Source organism: Panthera leo, chromosome D4 (assembly GCF_018350215.1).
Source record: "Panthera leo isolate Ple1 chromosome D4, P.leo_Ple1_pat1.1, whole genome shotgun sequence".
Lineage (NCBI taxonomy): Eukaryota > Metazoa > Chordata > Mammalia > Carnivora > Felidae > Panthera > Panthera leo.
Window position 1 is genome coordinate 87935874 of NC_056691.1, and position 27464 is coordinate 87963337.

Sequence of the window (27464 nt, forward strand, 5' to 3'; positions counted from 1 at the left end):
TCTCCGGGGCTGGGGGCAACTTTGGCCCACGGTGGGCGGGAGCCGCTGAGCGCTGGCCCTCCGCCCCTCTTTGCCCCAGGCGCCGCCTCTTGCCGAGGGAGGGTTCTGCGGGGAACTGTGGTCACGGCGGGGGTCCTCGGACCGTCTGGAAGGGGCTGGAAGGTTGGAGCTGAGCCGCCGAGGGGAAGGGGCTGAACTGCGGCGTAACCCCAAGGACTCCGGAGGCCGCCCTTGCTGACTTTCCTCGCTTCCCGGCCGAGAGCGACCAGCTGTCCAACTGTTTTCCCCGATTCGCTTGTCCGCGGTGCCCACTCTTCCATCCTCTTGTGCCCCTTGAAGGGACGCGAAACCCTAGCCTCAGTTTCCCGGTTTGGCTCAGGGCGCTCCCTGGACTGATGAAAGCGGGGATCTCCTGGAGGAGTTGCAAATCGTTGTTTTTAAGGAATTTCAAATCTGGCCTGAAATACACGACCAGCGTTCAAAACGTGTTTCTGATTAGAGGGCCTGCCCTTTCTTCCCCTCGCTCCTGTCACTGTCAGTCTAGGGAAGAGACTTACACAGGCCTAGAATGATCTTACTGTACAGTTCACCGCTAAGAGTCGTCTGAGGCTAAAACGTGCCTCCAGGCGATTCAGCAGGTTAATATATCTGAGGAGTAGAAAAATAAATCGTTACGACCCACAGCCTTGTACGTTATTTTCACAACGTACAGTTTTCTAAGAAGTTGTGGGATTGTAAGCACTTTGTCTTATAAGAACACATTACTTGAAAACCACGAAGCATTGTTATATTGTGACGGTAGAGTTTGAAGAGTGTGGAATCCAGGTGAAAAAGCCTGGCCAGACCCATGCACCCATGCTGTTTGTTAAGTAAAAAGTATCCTGATTAAAATGGTTCCTAAGTGCAGGGAAATAGGTGAGTCTTGGCTCCTTTTGAGAATCTGTTGAAAACTATAGGACCTTTCCCCAGAAAAGTGCAAGAAGAAATGTAGACAACACATTCAGGGGGAATTTCTGCGGCTTTATAAGCCCCAGATGATTATCCATAGGCCCTAGTCCCCAGGCTTATGACTGTGACTCCAGATGTACAGAATTCTTTCTTTTATAGTTCAGGATCCTTGGTGTTAGATTAAGTGGTGGAACTGGATTCATATAGGTTATAAATTGGAGACAAAGCTAGTAATGGCCGCAGTGGACCGTGGCTCTTGGTTCCCAATCCAGTGCTCTTTGTAGATGTTTGGAATTAAAGTGTCAGGTGTTCAGCACCATTGGGTAAATACTGACGGTATTGACGTAGGTGAAAACGTACACTAACCTCAGTGGTGGAAGCAAACCGAATTGGTGTGATCCTGGTGATGGGTTTCTTCCTGTTGTGCTAAATTACTTAATGTTTTTCATCCGTGTACGTGATTCGTAAGTACTGTGGTAGTTATTCCATAATAATACTGTAGTGGTTTCTTTCCTCTTTGGATAAATATTCTGACTTCTTCCCCCAAGGAAACAGAAATCACCTGAAGAGAGCCTTTCAGAGCAGCACCATTAGATGGTCTTGTTTTGCTTGAGACAGCATGAACGAGGAGACTTGATCAGGATATAGACCTAGAGTGGCAAGAATAACGTGAAGAAGTCACTGAGCATTATAAATATGCATTGATCTGTTTGAAAACTTCATGGAGTTTTCATGGGGAAAACTTCATGGAGAATTTCAAACAGACATCAATAGCAGCCAGAATGAACTCCCATGTACCTGTCATCCAGCCTCAATAACCATTAACCCGTAGCTAATTCTGCCCCATCCCCATACACATGACTTCTCTCTTGACATTCTTTTTTTTTTTTCAGTTAGAAATGAGTCTTTTCATTTTTTATTCACTTTTTTTATCCCATATTATGCTTTTCTTTCTTTTTAAAATTTTATTTATTTATTTATTGGGTGCGGAGGGAGGGGGGGAGAGAGAGAGAGAGAGAGAGAGAAAGGGAATCTTAAGCAAGCTCCATGCTCAGTGTGGAATGTGATGCAGGGCTCGAGCCCACGACCCTGGGATCATGACCTGAGCTGAAATCAAGAGTCAGATGCTCAACTGACTGCACCTTTGGGCGCCCCTCTTCCTTTCCTTCCCTTCCCTTCCCTTCCCTTCCCTTCCCTTCCCTTCCCTTCCCTCCCCCTCCCCTCCCCTCCCCTTCCCTCCCCTCCCCTCCCCTCCTCCCCTCTCCCCTCCCCTCCCCTCCCCTCCCCTCCCCTCCCTCCCCTCCCCCCCTCTTCTCTCCCCTCCTCCCCTCCCCTCCTCTCCCCTCCTGTCCCGTCCTTCATTCCTTCATTCTTCCTTCCATAGGCTCTAGGCAAAACCTGGGGCTTGAACTCATGACCCCCAAGATCAAGAGTCTCACGCTCTACCGACTGAAGCAGCCAGTGTTCATCTATCCTTTAAGTTGTTAATCGGATGTAGAGGCTTGATCATGTTGAGGTTTGATTCTGTTGGCAAGACCGCTTCATAGTTAGCGCTGTGTGCTTCCACTGGGAGGCGTAGTGTACGATTTTCTTTCTGTCACGTTTGCCCCATCGATGCCCGATGCTTATATCTCTGTGTTCATTTGTGTCTTAGTCTTTTCAAGCTGCTGTAACAGAATACCACACACTGGGTAGCTCATAAACAACATATTTATTTCTCACAGGTCTGGAGGCTAAGTCCAAGATCAAGGTGCTAGCTTTGGTGAGGGCCGTCTTCCTGGTTCCTAGCGGGTGTCTACTCACTGTGCCCTTAACGGTGGAAGGGGTGAGGGATGTCTGTGGGGTCTCTCTTACAAGAACACTAATCCCATTCATGAAGGCTCAGCCCTCATGACATAAGTACCTCCCTCCTAATACCATTACCTTTGGGGATTAGGATTTCAACATACGAATTTTGGGGGAGAACAAACATTCGGACCGTAGCAATTTGGCATTTGATCTTTACATTGTCTGGTGTCAAAGTGTAGGACTGTCTTGATTAAGTTATATGTTTTATTGTATAGTAGATCTGGTTGTATTTCTCAAATTTGGCACACAAGGCAAAGTGTATTAAGTGCAAACAAGTATTGTTCCTTAGACGTTTATTTGCTCGGGAAACATTTATGGATCACATGTATTAGGCGTAATCCCTACCCCCAGGCTGACCGGGCATGGAAGTTTCAGACCAGCAAAGAAAATAGATACGGTCCTCCATATTCTGCGTTGTAGTATAGACTTCTCTATTGATGGAAATTTTTCTCAAGTATTTTAATACTTCTTGACTTCATAAACCTAAGATACGGGATAAAATTAGCTTTTCCTGGATAATGGGTGGTTTCCATTCATTTATTCACTAAACGTTTGTTTTCTGACTCCTAACTTTGAACAGATGGAATGTTTATTTAAAAAAAAATTTTTTTTTATTGTTTATTTGACAGAGAGAGAGACAGGGTATGAGTGGGGGAGGGACAGAGAGAGAGGGAGACACAGAATCTAAAGCAGGCTCCAGGCTCCGAGCCGTCAGCACAGAGCCCGTCGCTGGGCTCGAACTCGCAGACCGCGAGATCATGACCTGAGCCGAAGTCGGCCGCTCAACCGACTGAGCCACCCAGGCGCCCCTGAAGTTTCTTTAGGTTGGGAGTGACCGAATGTACATTTTAGGTAGGTTTCTGTGGGCACGTGATCGGGGGGCAGGACCGGAAGCGATAGGAGCCAGTGATGACTCTGGGTACAAGATTAGGGCTGAGCGTAGGGCGCTGTGGGGAGGAGGGGGGAGAGGGAACAGACCACTAGCCGTTGAGAAGGCGAATGCTGGGCAAATGTGGAGGTGAAGGAGGAGGTGACACCCAGGTTGCTCGCAGAGGTTATGAAGGTGGACACTGGTGCCACCACCTGACAGGCCATAGGAGGAAGATGAGATAACCCTGTTAACACGACTTCGCAGCCCGGCGGGGAACACGGGAGTGGCGTGCGTATTTATCCTCAGACTGTAAACACACGTCCTCTGCCTCCCACTCGAATTCGAGGTAGAAGGATTAAGTTTGGGGATCTGATGATCCAACCGGCATATTTTGCAGGGTGTGAAGGGCACTTCCTGCGTAATTACCCATTTGCGTAGCTGAATTACTCTTGTTCCTCCTTTTAGACCAAGAGAGTGAAGCGCCAGTTTGGCTTGAGCACATGCCGTCCTGTGGTTCGTGGGCCTGGCCAGAAGGCAGCGGGTTCCCATTTCGTTTGGGCTTGGGTAATGCGAACATACGGACTGATCCGCGTCCCGTCCTCATTTTTCATACGTTCTCCTGCCTACTTTCATGCACCGAAGCGGAACGGTCTATAACACTCGGAAGGTTCTTTTAACACCGGTACCTGGCATTTTTAATTAGCCTCCTAACTTCAGTGTATGCTTTAAATGGCTTCTGTTTGTTTGTCTGTTTTTAATGTTTATTTTCGAGGGGAGCCAGAGAGTGCGTGGGGGAGGGGCAGAGAGACCGAGAGGGAATCAAGAGAATCTGAAATAGGTTCCAGGCGCTGAGCTGTCAGCACAGAGCCCGACGCGGGCTCGAACTCTCTAACTGCACGATCGTGACCTGAGCCGAAGTCACACGCTTAACCGTCGAGCCGCCCAGGCGCCCCTTTAAATGGTTTCTCACACCCGCCTCTCAGGGTTTCATCCCTTTTAAGTACAACGATCTATTGAGTATCTGTTCCTCGGTATGTGTGTATATGAGCACATAAGGTGCCCTTTTGCAGTGACTGTCGTCACTGCACGTGTGCTGGTTTGCTTTCTTCCGAGAATACTAGCACGGAAGAATCAAGTATTTGATCGGTAGAGTTTCTTAATAAGACAGCCCTGGAAAATTCTAGTGACCGCTTTGTCTTTTTTCCACTTTTCGTGCCCCTGCCCCTTCCACGGCTGCTGTTATACATTTTTGCTGCTGCTGCTTCTTCTTCTTCTTCTTCTTCTTCTTCTTTTTGGTCTCCCCCCAGTGCACCCTCACATGTAGTTTACTACTTTTTTAACTTGTAGAAAAAAAGTTGGGGTCAAAAAATACTCTCTGGACTAGCCAGCAGGTTTTCTTTTCCTTCACCTCTTTACTTGAAGGATGACATCTACATGGGCCAGGTAGGTAGGCGCTGAAACACTTCACTGTGAATGATTAGGAAGATGGATAGATATGCTGCGGTGACAAGTGTCCCTCCAGAATGAACGTCTACCTGGAACCTCAGAATGTGGCCTTGTCTGGAAATGGGGTGTTCGCAGGAGTGAGTGGTTCAGATTAGGTCATGCTGGCTTAGGATGGGCCCTAATTCCAGCACGACTGGTGTCCTTACAGGAAGAGGGGACACACACAGAAGGAAGAAGGCCATGTGAAGACAGAACAGAGATTGCGGTGAGGTATCTGTAAACCAGGAAACTCCAGGGCTTGCCAGCAGCCTCCAGAAGCACAGAAGACACGGGGAGGATTTTTTTTCTTAGAGCCTTTCCAGGGAGAACAGCCATGCCCAGGCCTTGATTTTGGACTTGTAGCCTCCAGAACTGTAGGAGTAGAAGTTTCTGTTGTTTTAAGCCGCCCAGTCTGTGGGTATCCTGACAGCAGCTCTCGGAAGTCATCAATATGTAGCAACCTTACTTCAAAACTCTACCTTCGTGGCAATGTGTTATTACTTTGTGTGTGCGTGCGTGTGTGTGTGTGTGTGTGTGTGTTTAATTTTTATTTATTTTGAGAGAGAGAGAGAGAGAATCCGAGCGCAAGCACGGGAGGGGCAGAGAGAGGGGAAGACAACAGAATCCGAAACAGGCCCCAGGCTCTGAGCTGTCAGGACAGAGCCTGACCGCGCGGCTCGAACCCACGAGCCATGAGATCATGACCCGAGCTGAAGGTGGATACTCGACTGACTGAGCCACCCAGGGGCCCCACGTTATTACTCTGTTTTTGAGTAATAACTTTCAGAGAACATCTTTAGCAGTTTGACGTAGCGGTGATCCCCGGTACGTAAGTCCAGTCCCTCTCTGTACAAATACTCGAGAACCCGGTCACATTAGCCTTCTATGGTGGATCTTCCTTAAGCCAGTGGCTACAGCCCCACTGCACAGACTGCTTTGTGAGGCCCCCTCACCCCCAAGAGTTTCTGAAGAGTTTTGGGAAATTAAGAGAGCATCTTCCTCCTCCGTGCCATGCCCCATCTCAGGGCGGGGCCGTCCCGGTAAACCTCAGACCCTTCCCGGGCAGCCTCCGGAACCGTGGTCAGTATGTAAAATGAATGTGGGTAGCCTTGTCTGTCCAGAGTATTGATCAGGGCGGTATAGAAAAGGATGCAGTGTGTTCTTGCAACAGCAGTGTGAGGTCAGACCCGTTACGTGGGCCTTGTGAGCGTTGCAGAGAGCTTGGTCGAGGCAGCCAACAGCCCATCCAAGGCAACGCAGGAGACACGAAGGAGCTGGGACGAACGTGACACTGAGGTAGATGCCGTTGGCACATTCATTGTTGTCTTAAATCTTTTTTTTTTTTTTTTTGAATGGTTATTTATTTTGAAAGAGAGAGAGCAAAGTGAGCAGGGGAGGTACAGAAAGAGGGAGAGACAGAATCCCGAGCAGGCTCCACACTGTCAGCACAGAGCCTGACACAGGGCTCGAACCCACGAACCGTGGGATCGTGACCTGAGCCGAAACCAGGAGTCGGACGCTTAGCCGACCGAGCCCCCCGGGCACCCCGTGTCCCTCTTCAGTGTGCCTCCAGGGCTCTAGTATGTGAGACTGCCGTGTTCACAAGACGGTGGACCCTGCTCCCGTGTCCAATGTTCTAGGCTCACTTGGAAATCAGGTGTTCTACAGAATCTAAGTTTGAAGTGGTGGTGACAGCAACTCGGTATTAAAGTACCCCCCGTAAGCCAAAGACTGGGCTGAATATTGGATGTTTTTGCTCATTGACTCCTCATAACAGCCCTTTGAGGTAAACGTTACCGTTCCTACTTTGTAAATCGGGAAAACAGAACTTGGGTTACAGAAGTGGAGGTGACGGAATCTGAACCCAAGACCGGGGCTCCTCCCGTCTTCCCACTTGCACTGGGTGAGCAGCCCTCAGTGACCGTCCCCGAGGAAAGCCCTGGTTGCCAAGACCCCAGATTTCTGTGTTTCCGTGTTTCTGTTTTGCATTCTCTTTCAGCTTTTTGTGGTTTTTCTCTCGTGTATGCTTAGCTGTCACAATTTTGCTTCTTTGAGGAAATTGGACCGCATTCCTTTTGTGAGTTGCTGCCTAAATACAGTGAGCCAAACATTCAGATATTAAGCTTCTTACGGGAATGTTTCCTAGCCTTAATAGTAGGCAGGCAAGGGACGGGATGCTAGATGGTGTTATTCTTGTTTTTCTCTGGAGTAGAGAAATTGATTGTGGGTGCCTTTTGCTGAAAGGCACTGTGGCTTACCTTTGAGATGTGATGTTTGTTTTAATCTGAGGTCCCCGATTTAGATGCTGCTGGAAGCCAGCTAGAAACTGTGAGCAGGCTAGCTCCAGGGGACCCCGGGGGGCACGGCCGGCTGAGGGGCACCTGTTCCTTCTACAGGGGGCTGCTTCTCTGCTTTTGCTGCACTGGAATGTGGCCCAGACATAGTGGGTCTTGTGGGTTTTCTCCCCCCGCCCCCAAGAAAACCTAGAAATTTCGCCTTTTATGTGAAATTAGCCAGCAACTAATTGAAGTTAAAAAACCAAAAACCACCATTTTAGCCAAATAGAACACATTTACGGGCCCACACAGTCTTACTGCCAGTTTGTGAGCTGTTTAAAACGAAGTGGCCGGGTAGGTGACCTTGAGCCATCTCAGTTAAGTGTTACTGTACTTACCCTTTCAAGTTCAGTTCATGAGAACAACTAAACTGAAGCATCATTATTCTACTTGCTTTATATGTGAAAACAATTTAATGTGAAATTGTTGAGGAAGTTAAAGCAAAAACACTGCTTATATCCTGATATTTAGTCCAAGGAACGGGATCGTCCGTAGAAAACAATTATTGTTACAGGGAGGAAAAAAGGAGAAAGCACACCAACATAGTAGTTTTCATTAGGGATTATGAGTGGCTTTTTTTTTTTTTTTTTTTTTATGTTTATTTGTTTTTGAGAGAGAGAGAGAGTGCTTGAGTGTGTGAGCAGGGGAGGGGCAGAAAGAGAGGGAGACCCAGAATCTGAAGCACACTCCTGTTTCAGATTCTGTGTCTCTCTTTCTCTCTGCCTCTCTCTCTCCAAAATAAACATTAAAAAAAAAATTTTTTTTTTTAATAAAAAAAGAAACAGGTGCCCCAAATTCCTGAAGTATCAGGAAATGCAGCTGAATTAGTGTCCGCAAAATGGAATGCCTGACGTCAAGGTTCGGTGAGGATGTAAGGAGGAAGCTCTCCTATACCTTGGAGATCCCTTTGGCAGTTTCTGGCAAATTGAAAATGTGCACATTCTGTGTCCCAGAATGTTCACGCCTGGGCGTACGCATGTACTCCCGATCTCGGCACAGATATGTGTAAGAAGGCACGTACAGGGATGTTCACGACAGCATTGTGATGGCAAAAGGTTGGAAATTCCCTGAATGTACGCGGATGGGGAAATGGATATACCGATGTTCCTCGACTTACGATCGAGCTATGTCCCGATAAACCCACTGTAAGTTGAAAATGCCTTGATACGCCTACCCTCCTGATCATCAGAGCCTAGCCTGGCCCACCTTCAACTCCCGGAACACTTACATTCGCCTACATCTGGGCAGAATCACCTCACACCGAGCCTGTTTTACACCAAAGTGCCGAGTGCCTCGTGTAATGTACCGAATACCGTCCTGAAAGCGACAAACAGAACCGTCGTCCGTGTAGGGGTCGGTTACGCTTGTGACCGCGGGGCTGCCTGAGAGCCGCGGCCGCTGCCACCGCCCAGCATCCCGAGAGAGGATCGTGCACACCTCTAGCCTGGGAAGAGAGCCAAATCCAAACCTCAAAGTCCGGTTTCTACCGCGTATGTATTCCTTCTGCACCATCGGAAGGCCAGAAAATTTGAAGCTGGACCGGTCTTCCTGTGATGTACGTGTGGTGAAATATAAGCCGGTAAAGTGGGACCCAGAGCATGATAAATGTATCAACACAGATGGGTCCTCACAAACAGCGTTGTCTGAAAATGCAAGTTACACATGTGCTTCTACGTTATGACACCGCGTATCCAGAGTTTTAAAACACTGAATGATACTGTATGATGTTTACGGATATGGATAGAGATATCTAGTAAAGGTACTGTTGTTATTTTTTTTTTAAACGTTTATTTATTCTTGAGAGACAGAGAGAAACAGAACGAGCAGGGGGGTGGGGGGCGGAGAGACGGGGAGACACAGAATCGGAAGCAGGCTCCGGGCTCGGAGCCGTCAGCACAGAGCCCGATGCGGGGCCGGAACTCGAGCTGTGAGACCATGACCTGAGCCGAAGTCGCGCGCCTAATGACTGAGCCACCCAGGCGCCCCCGTAGTAAAAGTACTTTCAAAGGGAGAGCAGGAAGGCACCGAATCAGTTCATGAGCACAGGGAGGGGGGGATGAGAGGGGACGAGGGTTCGACAGAGGGACGAAGGCATTTTTCTTTGTCACCAGTGTTTTATTTTCCCTTCTTCACACCCTCCCTTCCTGTGAATCCAAAGCAGCCGCAGCATAGGCATCTAATAAGCCTGGAGAGCGGGGGAACTGGGTATTTGTTGTTACTCCTTTTACTTTTCTACAACTAGGAGGATGGGGAGGCTCCGGAGGCCGCAGGCTCGCTTGTCCGGCTGACCGCTGACGCCCAGTGCCCGACACGCGGTGGGGCTTCAGCAGGCGTTTGTCGAATGACGGAATGAGTGCATTTCTGTGTCCCAGTTTTTCTCAAGTGAACACTTGTTGCTAGAAAAGGTATCGTTGCCATGTTCGTTAAAGTAGAAGTTCTCTGGGTCGCCTGGGTGGCTCGGTCGGTTGAGTGTCCAACTTCTGCTCAGGTCATGATCTCATGGATCATGGGTTCGACTGCTCAGTGCCTGGAGCCTGCCCCTCCCCTGTTCACGCTTTGTCTCTCTCTCAAAAACAAACAAACATTAAAAAAAAAATTTTTTTTTTTTTAAGTAGAAATTCCCTGAACCTGGGTGGTGGGCTTGTGAGCGCTCAGCCCTACACGCCTGATCTTGTTATGGATGCCACCAAACAGCAAGATTATACATTGTGGCTGTGCTTATACCTTTCTGACATGTGTGCGTGTGTGTGTGTGTGTGTGTGTGTGTGTGTGTGTGTAGACACACACACACACACACACACACACACACGCACACAGAAGATTTGAAGCGGGCTCCATGCTGACAGCAGCGAGCCCCGATGTAGAGCTCGAACTCACAAACCATGAGACCCCGTTGGTTTATTTATTTTTAGTAACCTCTACGCCCAGCGTGAGGCTCCAACTCTCCACCCCAAGATCAGGAGTTGTACCTCTTCCAACCCAGCCAGCCGGGCGCTCCTCTAACATGGTATTTGGTTGCTGAGTACCAGTTCAGAGCTCTGATATCTGAAGTACGTGTTTTACATTTTCTTAGATCAAAAGGAAAACCCCGAACCGTTATTATGACTTATCCCTGAGTGGTAAGGTTGCAGCTACTTTTCTACACGGTTCACTTACGTTTTCTCTGACCACGTACAGGCTTTATAATTCACAATAACTGATGGTAAAGTAGGTGAGGAGCTTCCGGGGTGGCAGGCCTGTGGGGGTGAGGGGGGAGTGGCGGGGAAGCTTTGCGCCCCTTCCTTCCCGCATTTCTTTCATCTGACTCTTGAGTTCTAGTCTTTTGTAATAACTCTGTTCTGCGGGGCGCCTGGGTGGCTCAGTTGGCTAAGCGTCCGACTCTTGATTTCAGCTCAGGTCATGATCTCACGGTTCGTGAGATCGAGCCCTGTGCCGGGTTCTGTGCTGACCATTGAGAGCCTGCTTAGGATTCTGTCTCTCTCTCTCTCTCTCTCTCTCTCTCTCTCTCTCTGTCCCTCCTTCCTTGCACGTGCTCGCTTGCTCTATCTCCCTCTAAAAACTAAACTGAAAACAATTTTAAAAACCAGTGAATTAGTGAAGTAACAGTACATTAAATTCCATTAAAATAGATTAGAGGAAAATCTCCAAATTCTGAATGGTTTTCACACATTGGTGAAACGGAGGTACCTTTTTTTCCTTTGGCTTTGGCTCTTTTTTTCCCTAATGTAGGGGAAATTTTTATATTTTTAAAAATATATTATTAATTAAAACAGTTGTTTTTAAATTTTAAGTAGGCTCCACACCCAACACGAGGCTCGTACTCACAACCCCAAGATTGAGAGTCGCACACTCTACCAGCTGAGCCAGCCAGGCACCCCTGTCATTTATAATTTTTAAAAGTTACATTTGATTGTAAAAACGATCCTAAATCTCACTCAAAGGTAAAATAAAAATGATTTTTTGAATATAACGCTTCATTTTCGGAGGCATAGTTTATAGAAAACCAGATTTTCATTTGGGTAAGTACACATTAGAACAGCACAAGTTACAATTACCTTTCGTAAAGCATTTGAAAGAGGGAAATAGTTTTTAGCATGTGACAGGTGACCTTTTCCTTTTTGCTGATCCAAAAGCTTGTCTAACACAAGAGGATGACGGGTGTGGTGAAGAGTCCTCTCTTCTCCCCATCCCTGTGGGCGGGTTCCTCAGACTTAACCACTCTCACCCTCCGTGGGTCCTTCCACGTTTTTCTACATAACTTTAAAGATCTTCGTCTGCACATTCCCCACTTGTAGGTTTCTTTTTTTTCTTTTCTTTTCTTTCTTTCTTTTTTTTTTTTTGGCATAATCACACTTTATAAAAATCTAAGGTCAGGGGGCTCCTGGGTGGCTCAGTCGGTTAAGTGTCCGACTTCGGCTCTGGTCATGATCTCACGGTTTGTGGGCTCAAGCCCCGTGTCGGGCTCTCTGCTGTCAGCACAGAGCCTGGAGCCTGCTTGGGATTCTGTGTCTCCCTCTCTCTCTCTCTGCCCCTGCCCTGCTCACACTCTGTCTCTGTCTCTCAAAAAGTGAATAAACATTTAAAAAAAATTTTTTTTTTTTACTTTTTAGAAATGTATTTATTTTGAGATAGCACGAGTAGGGGAGAGGCAGAAAGAGAGGGGGAAGAAAGAATCCCCAACAGGCTCCGTGCTGTCAACACAGAGCCCGATGCGGGGCTCGAACTCTCATGAACCACGAGATCATGACCCGAACTGAAGTCAAAAGTCGGATGCCCAACTGCCTGAGCCACCCAGGCGCCCTGCCCTGCCTTTCGGTGACTTCTAAGCCAAAGTCCAGCCACAGCGGTGTCTTGTTGTCCTCAGTCCACCGAGCTCCGTGCCAAGGTCCAGAACATCCTTCCCGCTGACGTCTGCATGGCCTGTGCCCTCACTCTGGTGCCTTCTCAGTGAAGCTCGGACTGATAGACCGAGGCCTTCACAGTGCGTGTGTTCTCGTCTCCTCTCTCCACTAGACGGAAGCTCAACAAGGCAGGACTTTCTGTTCACCTCGCTCAGTGCCCCATTCTCACAGCCTAGGGCAGTGCCTGTTCAATGAATGGCCTTGGCTCTTTCTTTTTTTTTTTTTAATGTTTACTTATTTATTTGCGGGGGGCGGGGCGGGGGTGCAGGCAGAGACAGGGAGACAAAGAATCCCAAGCAGGTTTCCACGCTTAGCCCGGAGCCCGATGCAGGGCTCGATCCCACGACCCGAGGATCATGACCTGAGCCAAAATCAAGAGTCAGACTCTTAACCAACTGAACCACCTGGGCACCCCATCTTTTTCTTTATTATATTACAGGCTCGCTTTATTTATTTATTTATTTATTTATTTATTTATTTATTTATTTATCAATCATGTATGTATGTATGTAGGCTCCCTGCCCAGCAGGGGGCTTGAACTCACGACCCTGAGATCAAGTGTTTGCTCTACTGAATAAGCCAGCCAAGCGCCCCTCTCTTGCAGTCTTTTCTCAAATGTTGGGATACGCGGGCCTACATCCTTCTTTTTAACCACTATGATAATTCTTCATTGTAAAGAGGACTCAGCATTGATAGAAATCATTTGTTTGCTGACAGAAATGTATACTGCATTTTGACTGCTTGATTTTAGCTATTGTAAACAGAGCTGCTTTGAATATTCTTGTAGAAATATCTTTATATTTCAGCTCTAGTATTTCTGTGGGGGTAGATTCCTAGGCATGGGATTACTTTAAATGGAAGGTACCAAAGAGCCCTGTGTGTACAAGGTTCTGTCAGTTCACGCTACCGCCAAGTGGCGTGTAAGTGTTTGGTGTTCATTTGCACACGTACGTCACAAGGCATCACGTTGTAGGTCTTAACTTCTACCAACCTGATAAGAGAAAGGTGCCATTTCGTGTTGACTCCTGGTGACGTTCAGGATCTCAAGCGTGTTTATTGTCTTTTAGTTTCAGACTTTCTCTGTAAGCCAGAAATTTTAGGAAAACTTATTTCAATGCGAGTTTACTTCTCGGCGTGTATACACTCTTAAATGCGAGGAAAACTTTGGTGGTGGTAAAAATAAAGGTGTGTGCAAACAAAACAGGAAGAAGAGGGGAAACGTACGCATCCATAATCATGCCCTGAAACCGTAAAGTTTTGGTTTAGAACTTTGATAGCGATACGATGAAGTTTTAACTTTACAAGTAGTTTATTGAAAATAGAGACGACCCATTTAGAATAATCTGAAATAACTCAGAATAATCGGCCGGTGCCACATTTTCTCTAATTGGATCCTCTGTAACAAATTAACTACCCGTTTTTTTAGATTGTTTCTTCATCACTGTCGTCAGAGTAATGCTTAGGTCCTTATTTGCGTTAGTGCCTTGGAGATTGTAATTGTGTTTCCACTGATTTCAGATAATAAAAGTCAACTAGGAGAGCAGGAGTTTACAACCAGCCATAGAGATAAGTACCTGAGAACAGTCCTGTGTTTTATGTTCCTGTAAACGTCTTGTGGATGAACAGTCTTGTTTACCTAACTTGATAAGCAGTTTATTGTGGTTAGGAATATGCCATATTATCATGGTTATGTTTTTTAAAGACGTTCTCATCAAACATACACTGAAATATTAATGGATGAAATGATAGCACATCTAGGATTTGATTCTGTTGAATCCAATCTATTGATTGGAGTGAGATCCTATTTAGATGAGATTGGGGGTGGGGAGAAGTACAGAAGAACAAAGTGGACCGTGAGTCGATGGTTTGAAATTTCCTATAATAAAAAATGCAAAACAAACAAAAGATAGACTGGTTGGTTGGTTGTAATAAGTATGAGGCGGCCAAAACCATAGGTTGGGGTTTAAACAAACCTGAGTTTGAATACTGGCTCTGTCGCCTACTGACGTTATGATTTTAAGCAAGTTTTACCACTCTGAGCCTCTATTTCCTCGTCTATAAAACGGACATAATAACACCTGCCTTGTAGTGTTGGCGATAAGAATGAGTGGCGGTAGGGGTGCCCGGGTGGCTCAGTTGGTTGAGTATCTGACTCTTGGTTTCGGCTCAGGTCATAATTTCAGGGTTTGTGGGATCGAGCCCTGTGTCAGGCTCTGTGCTGACAGCGGAGGCCTGCTTGCGATTCTCTGCCCCTCCCTCCATGCTCGCTCACTCTCTCTCTTTCAAAATGAACAGATAAACCTAAAAAAAAAATGAGTGCTGGTAGATAAAGCTCTTAGCATAGTACTGGCTACAGGGTCAAGTGTTTGCAGTCTCTGAAATCCTTGGGGAAACAGACATTACTGCTGTGTCAGTGCTAACAGAATTAATGGGGGCGGGTGCTTCTGGCTGCCTTAGTTGGAGCACGAGACTCTTGATCTCAGGGTTGTGAGTTCGAGCCCCATGTTGGGTGTAGAGCTTACCTTAAAATCTTACCAAAAAAAAAAGTGTGGTTGTTGAAAATGTAATTAAATCTTCTTTGTGTCTGATATTGTCATTCTCACCCTACTCTGGCACCCGCCCTGCCTTGTGTCTCCTGTTTGCTTCCTCATCCAGTCAGACTGACCTCGCTGCTCCTCCTAGGAGAGTGTCTGGAGGGAGAAATGTCACGATTCTGACTCACTCCTACCTCCTCCCCAGACGCCGGCTGGAGCACTCTGGCATAGGAGTTACGGAACAGATGGGGCATTTGTCCCAGAGTACCCAGGTCTGGAAGGAGCGTTTTTTTTTTTGTATCCCTCTGCACTCAGAACCGACTATTGGCAGTTTTTTCTGGGACTCAGTATTTTTCACGTTTGGGGCCTCAGCCATTAGTGGTATCATGTGAATGTTGGTTTATTTACACTGCATCGAATCAAATGAAGTTGAATGAACAATTAGAATGGATGACCTTCCTGGTTCCTTCCAGTTTCAAAGTGTCCATGTGTCTACGGTTTGTATAGTAAAACAGAGTTTGTACAATGCCTTCCACACACACCTTATTTGACACAGTGACGCGATAACTTAACACAGATGGGGGTTAGGTTAGGTGCAGGTCGTACACATGATACTGGCAAATGGTAATACTGAACATTTTTTTTATTTTTAATTTTTTTTGTGTTTATTTTTGAGAGAGAGAGAGAGAGAGGGAGAGAGGAAGAGAGAGAGAGAGAGCATGAGCAGGGGAGGGGCAGAGAGGGGGGAGACACCGAATCGGCAGCAGGCTCCAGTCTTCGAGCTGTCAGCACAGAGCCCGATGCGGGGCTCGAACTCAAGAACCATGAGATCATGACCTGAGCCGAAGTCGGACGCTTAACTGACTGAGCCCCGCCAGGTGCCCCGATCCTTTGCCCATTTTTAAGTCAGGTTATTCGGGTTTTTTGGGGTTTTTTTTGTTTTGCTGTTGAGTTGAGTTCCTCATGTATTTTGGGTATTAGCCCAGTATCAGATATATGATTCGCAAATATTTTCTCTCCTTTCAAAATGTTGTCTCTTCACTCTCTTGTTTTCTTTCCTGTGCAGAAGCTTTTCAGTTTGATGCAGTCCCCATTTGTCTGTTTTTGCTGTTTTTTTGGTTGCCTGAGCTTTGGGTTTTACCCAATAAGTCATTGCCCAGACCAGCATCAAGAAGCTTTTTCATATGTTTTCTTCTACTAGTAGTTTTACAGTTTATAATCTTACGTTTAAGTCTTCAGTCCATTTTGAACTGATGTGTGTGCATGGAGTGGGAAAGGGTCCGGTTTATTCTTGTGTGTGAAGAGATCTAGTTTTCCCAACGCCATTTGCGGTGGGGACTGTCCTCCACTTGGTCAAAGATCCGTTGGACATACGTGTGTGGATTTATTTCTGGGCCCCTTGGGTCCTGTTCCGTCGGCCTCTGTTTTCGTGCCATTGTCACACCGTTTGGATCACGGTGGCTTCGCAATAGACTTTGAAACCAGGCAGTGTGATGCCTCCAGCTTTGTTCTACTCAACTTTGCTTTGGTTATTTGGGGTCTTCTGTGGTCCCATAGGAGTTTGGGGTTGTTTGGTCTACTTCTATGGAAAATGCCGTTGGCATTTTAGTAGGGTTGACGTTGAATGCGTAAGTTGCTTTGGATAGCATTGACATTTTTACAATCATAAGTCTGATCCATGAACACAGATTATTTTTCCATTGATTTCTGTCTTCAGTTTCGCTCATCATTGTTTTTATGGTGTTCAGGGTATATATAGATCGCTCACTTCCTTTGTTAAACTTATGCCTAAGTATTTTATTGCTTTTGATGCTTGTAAAATCTTTTTTCTCTCTCTCTCTCTCAGATGCTTTGTTGCTAGTGTATGGAGATGCCACTGATTTTTTTTTTAAGTTTATTTATTTTGAGAGAGACAGAGACAGTATGAGTGGGGGAGGGGCAGAGAGAGAGAGAGAGAGAGAGAGAGAGAGAGACACCGAGCATCCCAAGTAGGCTCCGAGATGCCAGCACAGAGCCCGATGCGGGGCTCAAATGCACGAACCGTGAGATCGTGACCTGAGCCGAAACCAAGAGTCAGACGCTTGACCAACCTCAGTGCTATTGATTTTTGTATTCTGCAGCTTCAAGGAATTCACGTATTAGTTCTAACAGTGGAAGCTTACTGTTTTCTATATAAAATAGCATGCCATCTGTAAATAGTGACAGTTTTACATCTTCCTTTGTAGTTCGATGCCTGTTATTTGTTTTTCATGCCTGATCGCTCTGGCCAGGACTGCCAGTACTGTGTTGAATAAGCATGGTAACAGTGGGGAACCTTATTTTGTTCCCGAGCTTAGAGGACAAATCTTCTGCTTTTCACTGTTAAGGATGATGTTAGCTCTGGGCTTGTCATTTATACAGCCTTTTTTATACTGAGGTGCGTTCCTTCTGCACCTGATTTGTTGAGGGTCTTTATCATGAAATGATGTTGTATTTTTGTTGACTACTTTTTCTGCATTTATTGAGGTGATCATAGGATTTTTTTCTCCCTTCATTTTGTTATTGTGATGTATCACATTTATTGATTTGCATATATTCAGCCATCCTTGCAATCCTAGGGGTGAATCCCGCTTGATCATGGCGGATGATCCTTCCGTGTGCTGTTGAGTTCAGTTTGGCGGTCTCGTGTTACGGAGTTTCTCGTCTGCGTTCATCAGGGATATTGGCCTCTACTGTTCTTGTCTCGTAGTGTCCTTATATGGCTTTGGTTTCAGGATAAAGCTGGCCTTGTAAAATGGCTTTGGACATGCTCCTGCCTCTTCGGTTTGTTTGGAAGAAGTTGAGAGGGGTTGCTATTAATTTTGCCTTAACTCTTTTTCCTGTTTGATTGGTCTCCTTACTCATTATTAGTTTGTTCAGATTTTCTCTTTCTTTAGGAGTCAGCCTTGGGAAGTTGTGTGTTTTTAGGAATTTGTCCATTTCTTCTAGGTTGTCCAGTTTGCATTTAATATCATGTCGTGATTACCTTTGCATATTGGGAGGCAGTAGGGTGAAAATGGCTTTCGCGTCAGATCTGTGTTGCGATCCCAGCTTTACCACTGATAGTCTCTGTTGTCTTGGGCCACGATTTCACCCCTGAACCTGTGTCTGCGTCTCTACCGTGGAGCTGCCGCCCTGAATTACACTGGGCTGGGTGAGGATGGGATGCCCTGGGAAAGCCCTCGGCCCGTAACCCATTTCTCGAAAGGTGTGGAAAATGTGGAGTTATGATGCTGTAACGAATGTTTGAAAGGAAACTTGGAGATTTTAGAGGAGTATTTCTCAAAATGTGGTTTCTGCATTATAAGTAGCCATAGTGTATGTTAAATATGATGATTTGTGTATTTTTACCATAATTTAAAAAATAATGGTACCAGGGGCACCTGGCTGGTTCAGTCGGTTAAGTGTCCGGCTCTTGATTTCGGCTCAGGTCACGATCTCGCAGTTCATGGAATCGAGCCCCGTGTTAGGCTCTGCGCTGATAGCGTGGAGCCCGCTTGGGATGCTCTCTCTCCCTCCCTCCCTCTGGCCCTCTTCCACTCGCGCGTGCACACGCACGCTCTCTCTCTAAATAAAAAGCAAAAATAAAATGATTCAAAAACATGTATTTTGTGGCAGTGTTTTATCAAGTGAAATGCTAATATAAAAGTGAGAAAAAGCAATAAAGGAATGTAATGTTTAAATAGAAAAACAACTGTTCTAAGCTTGCTATTGAAACATTTTCCCCCAAATACGCAGAAAATATCTTTGGTGGACTGGATGAGTTAAGCATTTTTTTTTTTTTAAACCAGGCTTCCATTTTGCCACGTAGCATCTAAATGCTGGATAAATTAGAACAAGCATACTTGTAGGACTTAAACCTTCGTGTAGAATACACATGCTAAAAAATAGTCATTATTGGCTCATAACTTGGTGAATTTCCACAACGTAAATAAACACACTTGTGCAACCACAAGAGTGTCACCAAGCACTTCCGGAAGCTCCTTCCGACCCCCTCCTGTAGCCGCTGAAGTCTCTTCCTCCCAAGGATCGCCCTCACCTGACTCTGTTCCCGTAGACAATTGCCCTGTGTTTGAATGGATCGTACCTACGGCGGCCTCGTTTAGCTTAGTGTTCTGTTGTGAGGCTCCGCTCGGGGCAGGAATTTGTTTATTCATTCTGTCTCTGGGGATCCTGCCAGAGCCTGAAACCGCAGTGTCCTGAGGCGTCCGTCATATGGAGTTGAACTGATTTCTCTCCCGTGCATCTAGGACTGTGCTAGTCTTGTGCCTTCGGGAGCATTGAGAAAAGAGGCACTCACATCATTCTCTTAGAATCCTGAAAAAGGATGTGAGCTCTGGCATTTTGGGTTTTGTGGTCGAGCCTTCCAGCGGATGACTTCTAATATCTTCTCTGCTTCTCTTGTCCTCCCTGGGAGTTCCCGTGTGCCGCAGGCTACTCTGTCCCACCCGGGAGTGGGAGTCCAGCGACGTTCTCTAAATGCACGGCTGGCTCCTAGGAAAATTAGGGAAACTCCTAGAGGCCAAAAAAAAAAAAAAAAGTGGGGGTGGGGAAGCTGCAACCTCTGGAGCCAAAGCCTTGGGTGCAAGGAGGCAGAGGGGGTGGGGTGGTCAGGGTGTGGCTGGAGCTGTGTCCCTCTCCTTAGCCCCTAATATTATAGGACCCTCAGAGCTGTAGTCCTTGAATTGATGAGTGGGCTAGGAAACATAACCCTCCTAATGGCAGTAAAGTAAGTGTTTTAGCTATCGTGTAGGGGGTTACAGTTTATGATTTTTTGAAAAAAATGTTAATGTTTATTTATCTTTGAGAGAGTGCAAGCAGGGGAGGGGCAGAGAGAGAGGGAGACACGGAATCCAAAGCGGGCTCCAGGCTCCGAGCCGTCCGCACAGAGCCCGACGCGGGGCCCGAACTCACGAATGGCAAGATCGTGACCCGGGCCAAAGTCCGACGTTCAACCGACCCAGCCACCCAGACGCCCCCAGTTTATGATTTGAATGCTGCAGACTGATCCACAGCCTCTCCTCCGAGGCCTTTGGGGTTTGCGATTTTAGACTCCCTCTGATGTCCGGGAGACCCAAGTCTAGAGAGAAAATTAGCACTCACGCGAAGAAAGAGCCGGCTGTGAAAGCCCACAGAGAACACCGGAAGCAGAATTAGAGCCCCCAGAGCATCTCAGTGGATTGTAACGTAGTTTATGTGTAAAACTGGAAGAGACAAAGGGTAGAATTAAAAAACATGAGCCAGAAGCAAACAGTAGCAAAAAGGACTGTGCAGATTGGAGGAAGAACCAAATGCAGGATTTAGAAAAGTGCTCGGCTTAGTGCCTTGCATCTAGAAGCTTCCTAATTCATAACTGTTAGCTTCTGAAGGTGCTCAGATTTAGGCACGTGATTCTCAACATAAAACTCCTGACTTACCCAATATGCACTGTCTTCATGGAGCCTCCGTTTTAGAAGTGTTCCCCAGAGCTTTTGTTCTTTTGGCCTTAAAATGTATTGACTTGGTTGAGATTGGAACCCCAACTTTGAGATGGCTTCAGGCGGCCGTGGTAGCACCTGCCCACGTGTCGCAGTTTCAGCAGATCTCAGGGCTGTCCTGTGTCCGAGACATCGCCCTCCACCCGGCCAGTGTCTGGATTCCTGCTGCATAAGGCTTTGTTTCCTGAAACCCCATCGTGTGTGACACCATTTTAGATGCAGATGTTAAAAAATTGTATCGTAGGTCAGAAAAATAATGTCAGGTGTCCTTCATCGTCCCGCAGTGGGAGGAGCCGGGTAGGTGCATAAAACTCTCATAGGAAGATTTATATAAATGAGTGTATTCTCGGAGCACCTTTGGCCACTTTTCCCCTCCCCCCCTCCCCTCCCCCATCACGTTTTGAGTGCCTCCTGATGCCAGGCCTTGTGGCAGCGGGAAGCTTGTGAGGATGACTAAAACATTGTTCCTCCTTCCCGGGCAGTCACATTCCGCTTGACCACCAAGTCTGCCCCTGGGGCCCTTACAAATGCACGGGGATGAATGGAATCTATTGTATGCCTCTTTCTGCAAAACTGTTGATGTCTTATGAATTTCTGATGAGTCTGCTTCAGCTTTTGGAGCAGGAAGGTATATGTATTGTACATATTGCCAAATACATGGAAACGTGAGCTAGCTAGCTAGACACTGTAGTTTTTCAAGCAATAAATCGGTTAAATAAATCAAGTTAACTTCTCCCTTTGACTCATTCCACCACGGCAAATCTTTCTAGGACGATGTGAGGCATAAGGTTCATCTGAACACCTTTGGATTCTTCAAGGACGGGTACATGGTGGTTAATGTCAGTAGCCTTTCAGTGAATGAACCTGAAGGAGCCACGGACAAGGACACAACCGTAAGTGCCTTCCAGGAGGTCAAGGGCTTTACCTGTTTCTGTTGTGTAGATGAGAGCTTCACCACCCCCCCCCCCCCTTAAATATGAAGTATCCCAATGTAGAGAAAATTAAACTTGGGGGCGGGCATCAGATAGTTTTATTTTTTAACACTTAAGTTGTAATTCTTGAATAATTTTTCGTAACTGGGGTTGCTTCTTACAAAATGAATGCTCAGAAGACCAAGAGAAGGCTAGGCCAAAGAAGCGCCTTTTCTGCTCCTTGAGTAAGCAAGGTGTGGATGCCAAAGCTCTGCGTGGACACTTACCTCTGCCCTTTCCGCCCCCTCTTAGATTGGATTCAGCCTGGACCGTACAAAGAACGACGGGTTTTCTTCCTACCTGGTGAGCATCCCTTGCATGACCCGGTTCCCCTCATCACTTTGAGCCCAAGACGCTGGGCGGGAGCCTCCTGCTTTTGTCAGTGCTGTGCTCCTGGCGGTGGGGGCTGCTTTGACTCCCTGGCATCTCTGAGCACCCGCAGCTGTGTGGTCTGGGGCGGAGCACGGGTCACTTGCTTGCCTTGGTCCTGAAAACTTTCTGTTCTTGTTCTGACGTGAGTGAATGAGATGATGTACCCCCGGGGCTTCCTTTCTCAGGATGAAGATGTGAATTACTGTATTTTAAAAAAAAAGTCCATCTCCGTCACCCTTCTAATCCTAGACATCTCCAGAAGCGAGTAAGTAATTGCAGTGTTCCTTCAGTCCCATCCTAGAGGAGACTCGGGGAGTTGCGTAGCTACGCTGACGTTCGCGGAGCGTCTACCGGATACTGGGCCGAAGGCGGGACGTCAAGAACATGATGGGGGGGACAGAGGCGCCGCCCCCGAGAAGCGTACAGATTAATGACGGAGACCCAACGGCAATACACGTGGTCACAGCAATAGAGACAGGAAGTAGGGCGGAGAAACGGGACTTAGAGAAGAGGAGGGAAGGCTTCAGGCAACCGTTGGCTCCTTGGCAGGACGGGGTCTGCTGAGCGGGGAGAAGGGAGGGGATGCACGTTCGGCAGGCCGCGCATAGTGCCCACTGCCCCTCACATGCCCTCCCAGAGTTCCCTTTAACATCTTACTTGGTGTTTTACCCCTCGCTCCACTTCCCTTGTGTGCCAATTCGTTGAACACATTGTAGACACTAAGGGGGAAAATACGTTCATCAGAGCCGTGTGGTCGCTAGGAATGTAAGCTTCGGAGTGAGAATGTCAGGTCCTCGCCCGGCTGCTTCCGGCCTCACCACTCTTGGGCGAGTTATTAACCTCCCCGAGCCCCCATTTCAGCAGGTGTACAAAGCAGACAGTAGAATCCACATCAGGGACCTCGTAAGGACTACCTGAGATGATGGGTTTAGACCCCGGGACAGTGTGTAACACGGGGCGCTCAAAGGGCCCTAGCATTCCTTTGAACTTGTTTACTTTTCTCTTATTTGAATTTAGGGTGAGAGTAAGATCTCCATCAGACGCTGGGACCCAGCTACCAAAGATCATCTTCAGCAAGGATGAGAAAGTCCTCGGCCAGAGCCAGGAGCCTGGTGTTGACCCTGTTCCGGCGGGCAACCAGACTCAGCAGAAACAAGGTAAACTATAAGGTGGAGAAGAGCATTTTCTTTACCACCCTGCTTCGTAGATTCTTCTTTGTCCCCAGGTAAAAACCACACACAGTCATAGCATTATTTTATTTTGGAGCTTGTCCAAAAATAAATAACCATCAAAGAAAAAGGTGGAAACTGGGGGAAAGGAGAAACAGAACAGTAATTTCTCTGATCTTGTTGTGTTAGAATTTTAGTATTTCTGTTTTCTTTTTCTTTTTTTTTTTTTTTTAAGTTTATTTTTGAGAGAGTGAGAGAGAGCCCTTACACAAGTGAGGAAGGGGCAGAGAGAGAGAAAAACCCAAGCAGGCTATGCACCAGCCCAGAGCCCACTGCGGGGTTCGAACTCAGGAACTGTGAGATCGTGACCTGAGCTGAAGTTAGAGGCTTAACCGACTGAGCCATTCAGGTGCCCCCGTATTTCTGTTTTCTTCTGAGCTGTTTCCTGGGTGGGTCTAGAACATTTGATTTTTATTTCTTGTAAAAATTCTTTTAATGTTTATTCATTTTTGAGAGAGACAGAGTGCAAGCAGGGGAGGGCCAGAGAGAGAGGGAGACACAGAATCTGAAGCAGACTCCAGGCTCTGAGCTGTCAGCACAGAGCCCAATGCAGGACTCGAACCCACGAACCGTGAGATTGTGACCTGAGCCAAAGTCGGAGGCTTAACCGACTGAGCCACCCAGGCGCCCCTGATGTTTAAAAGTCATAGTCATGTTTGTAATTTCCTAAGCATCCCTGTTCACTCAACTTTAAGATAGTTCATTCTTACCAGCCATCCCATTATATGGATACTGTAACTTGCTCAAGCTTTCCCCTTAAGGAGACGTGTTTCCATTGTCATGCTATTATAAATATTGCCGCACTGGAGGTTCTTTATTTTAGAACTTTGGTCATTTCTAGAACTTTCTTTAGGATGGGTTCCCTGAACTGGAATATTCGGTTCAAAGGATAGGAGTACTGAGAGAATATTGGTACTGTTTTCAGCTCCTTTCCAAATGAGTTGTATGAATTGATACTCCTTTTGGAAAATATATAAGAATAGTGCCCACATCACCTTGTCCTAGGCAGGACTGGGATTTTGGTGTGTGTTTGTTTGTTTTGGACCCAAAGTAAAAGACAAAAAGGACTCCTGTTTGGGTATTTACTCTTAACTACCGAGGTTGCACTTTTCCTCCATATGTTGAGTAACCAGTTTATATTTATTGCCTCTTTTATTAACTGTCAGGTTTATCTGATAGTTTAGTTCTTAAAGAGAACTTACTCTTTATTATTGACACTTTTTTTTCTCAGTGTGTCAAAACTCTAATCCCAATTAAAACACATACAGAAACGTTGCCTTTGCGTGATGGTGCAGTTTAGTGTCTGCGTACATTTCCTCCTCGTGCTGGTTTCTCGTGCTCACGTACACATTCGCTGCACGGAAAGTATCCTTTTCCTACTGTTATTTGGAAACTCTCTCCCTATAGCGAGGTTGAGATCCTGTCTTCCCCATGAAGATATCTTAAATAAAAATAAGGCCCAGATGCCCTCTCTGTTCCGTGAAAGAAGCCATTAGCAATCTTAACACTCCCTGCTGTCGGGAAAAAGCATCAATTATGCTGCTGTTACTTGCTATGAATTTTTCCGTATGTGTAAATAGATGTCATACACACACACACACACACACACATATATATATACATATCTTGTTGTTGTTTATTTTGAGAGGGAGAGAGTGTGTGTGTGCATGCAGAAACAGGGGAGGGGCAGAGAGAGAGAGAGGGAGAGAGAGAAGATCCCCAAGCAGGCTCCACGCTGTCAGCACAGAGCCCGATGTGGGGCTGGAACTCAGGAACCATGAGATCGTGACCTGAGCCAAAATCAAGAGTCGGATGTTAACCGACTGAGCCACCCAGGCGCCCCGTGTGTACGTATTTTGAAACAATGATCTGTTTTTAAATGTGATTACTTAGAAAATGAGGAAGGTCACTCCGTGTGGCATCTCTGGCAATAACATACACTAGATTATTCAGAGATGAGTTTCCCTGTTGGGACTAAATGTTATCCTTTGTTAGAGAGCATTTATGGGGCGCCTGGGCGGCTCAGTCGGTTAAGCGTCCAACTTCTGCTCAGGTCATGATCTCGTGGTTCGTGAGTTTGAGCCCCGCGTCGGGCTCTGTGCTGACAGCTCGGAGCCTGGAGCCTGCTTTGGATCCTGTGTCTCCCTCTCTCTCTGCCCCTCCCCTACTCGTGCTCTGTCTGTCTCTCAACACTAAATAAACCTTAAAAAAAAATTAAAAAGAGACCATTTATAAGCTCCAATTTGCTGCTTCTGCAATTGAAGAATCGTTTTAGAATCTGAGGAGTTGGCATTCTACAAGATAGCATACGGCCTCACCTTGTTTGATTTATTTGATACTAGACAAGCTAGAGCCTCGTAACGTGATACTGTAATATATCTAAGAGCTGAATCATGCAGTAACATCTTTTAAATGTTTCTGCTTCTAGACGGTGGAAAGTCTAAAAGAAGTACGGTAGATTCCAAGGTAAGAACTGACCACCCACTGCTCAGCTTTTCTGCGTGTATTTGTAGCTGTGTGTACATGTGTGTGGCTGTATATGTAAGTGACCGTATGCGGGGATACGAATGTGGGTATGAACGTATAGACGTACACGTAAGCAGGTACACACAGGTGCGCGTGCCTACCCCACGGGGCGTTGCTCTCTGTCGGGAGAGCTGTTACTACACTGGAAGAATAAGCATGACGGGTGCCGGGCACCGGCCTGTGGGAAATAGAAGGTGTGCCTTGAGCGGAGAGGGGGATCTTAGTTAATATAGGTCCAGACAATAGAGGCTGTTTATTGATGCACCCAAAATAGGAAGTCCTCAGGAGTTCTTGGTCAGGAGAGACTGATACGGACGGTGTTTGGGGCGGACGTTGCCCTGCAAGTAATGTGCAGAGGAGCCTGGGAGTGGGGGGGAGTGGAATCAGGAGGACCCGGAAGAGCGCCCGCCGTGATAACACGGTGCCCTGACAGCGGCGCGAGGGTCTGCAGCCAGAGCAGAGCCTTGGAATGGGAAGCAAGGGCTGGGGGCGAGGCAGGGGAGGGAGGTGTTTATCTTCTACTGTTTGTAGTAGACGAAGAGATAGTAGAAATCGCGGAAGGAAAAACCGGCAGCGTTTGAGTTTGGGGTATCTTGAATTTTCCGCGAGGGGGCACCCGGACGGCAACGCTTCGTCGGAACCGATGCGTCGAAGGGTGACCGTCATACGGTTAAGCGCACACTTTGAAAAGTTTCGCCCTAAGCATCCACCTGTGAACCCGCCACCACGATCGAGACCGTGCACCCATTCACGGTCCTGCAGGTTCCTCCTCCCACGCCCGGCAACCGCCGGTCCGCCTCTGCAGATCAGTAACGCAGAGCTTTGTAGAAGTGCCTTATGCAGCCCGCGCCCCGGTTGTCGTCTTTGACTCCGCGTGACCGTTTTGAGTTCGGCCATGTTGTTGGCTGTATCCGGAGTCCCTTCCTTTCCGGTGCTGAGAACTTGTCGGTTGCGCCGATGGCAGTAGGCCGGTGGTTTGAAATCGGGAATGGCGTCCAGGTGGTGTGTCAGGGTGTGACCTGGGCAGGCATCCGTAGTCTTGCTGAAGCCGTAAGAGCAGAGATGTGCTCGGGGGTGGGGGTGGGGGTGGGGGCGAGATCGGGAGGGCGGGGCAGGGAATAGGGGGTTATCGGGGAGGCAGAAGAGACCGCAGAGAATAGGAAGTAGGTGAGGAGGAATTCCCATTCTCTGGGAAAGGGGATCTCAGACATCTTGAAAGGATGGTGAATTTTATTTTCAGAGAGCTTTTGAAGGTCAGCCAACTCCGGATTTTTTTTAAAAGGATGTGTTTTTGGTTTCGTTTTTCCATTTCCATTTTTATGAGCATACGTTTTTTGCCAGTGTCCTCCTAAAACAGGTGATTGTGTTTTGTTTTTTGTTTTTTAGGCCACGGGAGAAAAATCCTTTTCTGTTCACAATAGCGATGGGGCAGTTTCTTTCCAGGTATGTATTCTCTTGGAGTCATCTCCGTAGGATTTATCCCTACAGCGTAAATGGGTGAATTTGTGAAGGAAGTTTGAGTTTAGGAATGATAGTTTAGGCATGCTACACATCGGTCACTCGAACGCGGTAGCTCTTTCCCTGGCAAACCTGCAAGGTGGACACGGTTACCCACCGCTTGCCAGATCATGTCTCTGAGAATGAGCCACTTTGTGAATGTCCAGCGTGAGTGACAGGGTCCAGATTCCAGCCCACATCTGCCCGGCTGTCCCCACACCTCTGCCTCTTTAATCCCGTGCTGCCCCCTATTCAGAGTGTTCTAGAAGCACAGAATTCTGTACCTAGGAAGACCTGTGGTGATCATGGACGATGCTGGTAGGACTTGAGAGATGAATTCACCGGGGCCCCTAGGCCTTGAGTGACCGGCCCGGCCGGTCCCGCTGTTCGGTGCACGAGAGCACGTGTGGCAGCCTTACAGCCTTGGGTGGGGTCCAGCACCCACTTACTT

General features: G+C 47.1%; 1 protein-coding gene across 3 annotated transcripts in view; it reads left to right on the forward strand.

The window, feature by feature from the left end:
- Positions 1–27464, forward strand: part of GPR107 (G protein-coupled receptor 107) — a 64740-nt gene that overhangs the window by 731 nt on the left and 36545 nt on the right. For 2 of the 3 annotated variants that reach the window (XM_042914275.1, XM_042914273.1), the window contains exons 2-7: positions 21189–21311; positions 21642–21692; positions 21947–22026; positions 22779–22918; positions 25419–25456; positions 26903–26959. In XM_042914275.1, coding sequence (XP_042770209.1) covers positions 21246–21311; positions 21642–21692; positions 21947–22026; positions 22779–22918; positions 25419–25456; positions 26903–26959 — 432 coding nt within the window. In that variant the 5' untranslated portion in view covers positions 21189–21245. Of the gene's footprint in view, positions 1–8276; positions 9248–21188; positions 21312–21641; positions 21693–21946; positions 22027–22778; positions 22919–25418; positions 25457–26902; positions 26960–27464 lie in introns of those variants that run through there. The other variant, XM_042914274.1, reaches the window with a different exon arrangement.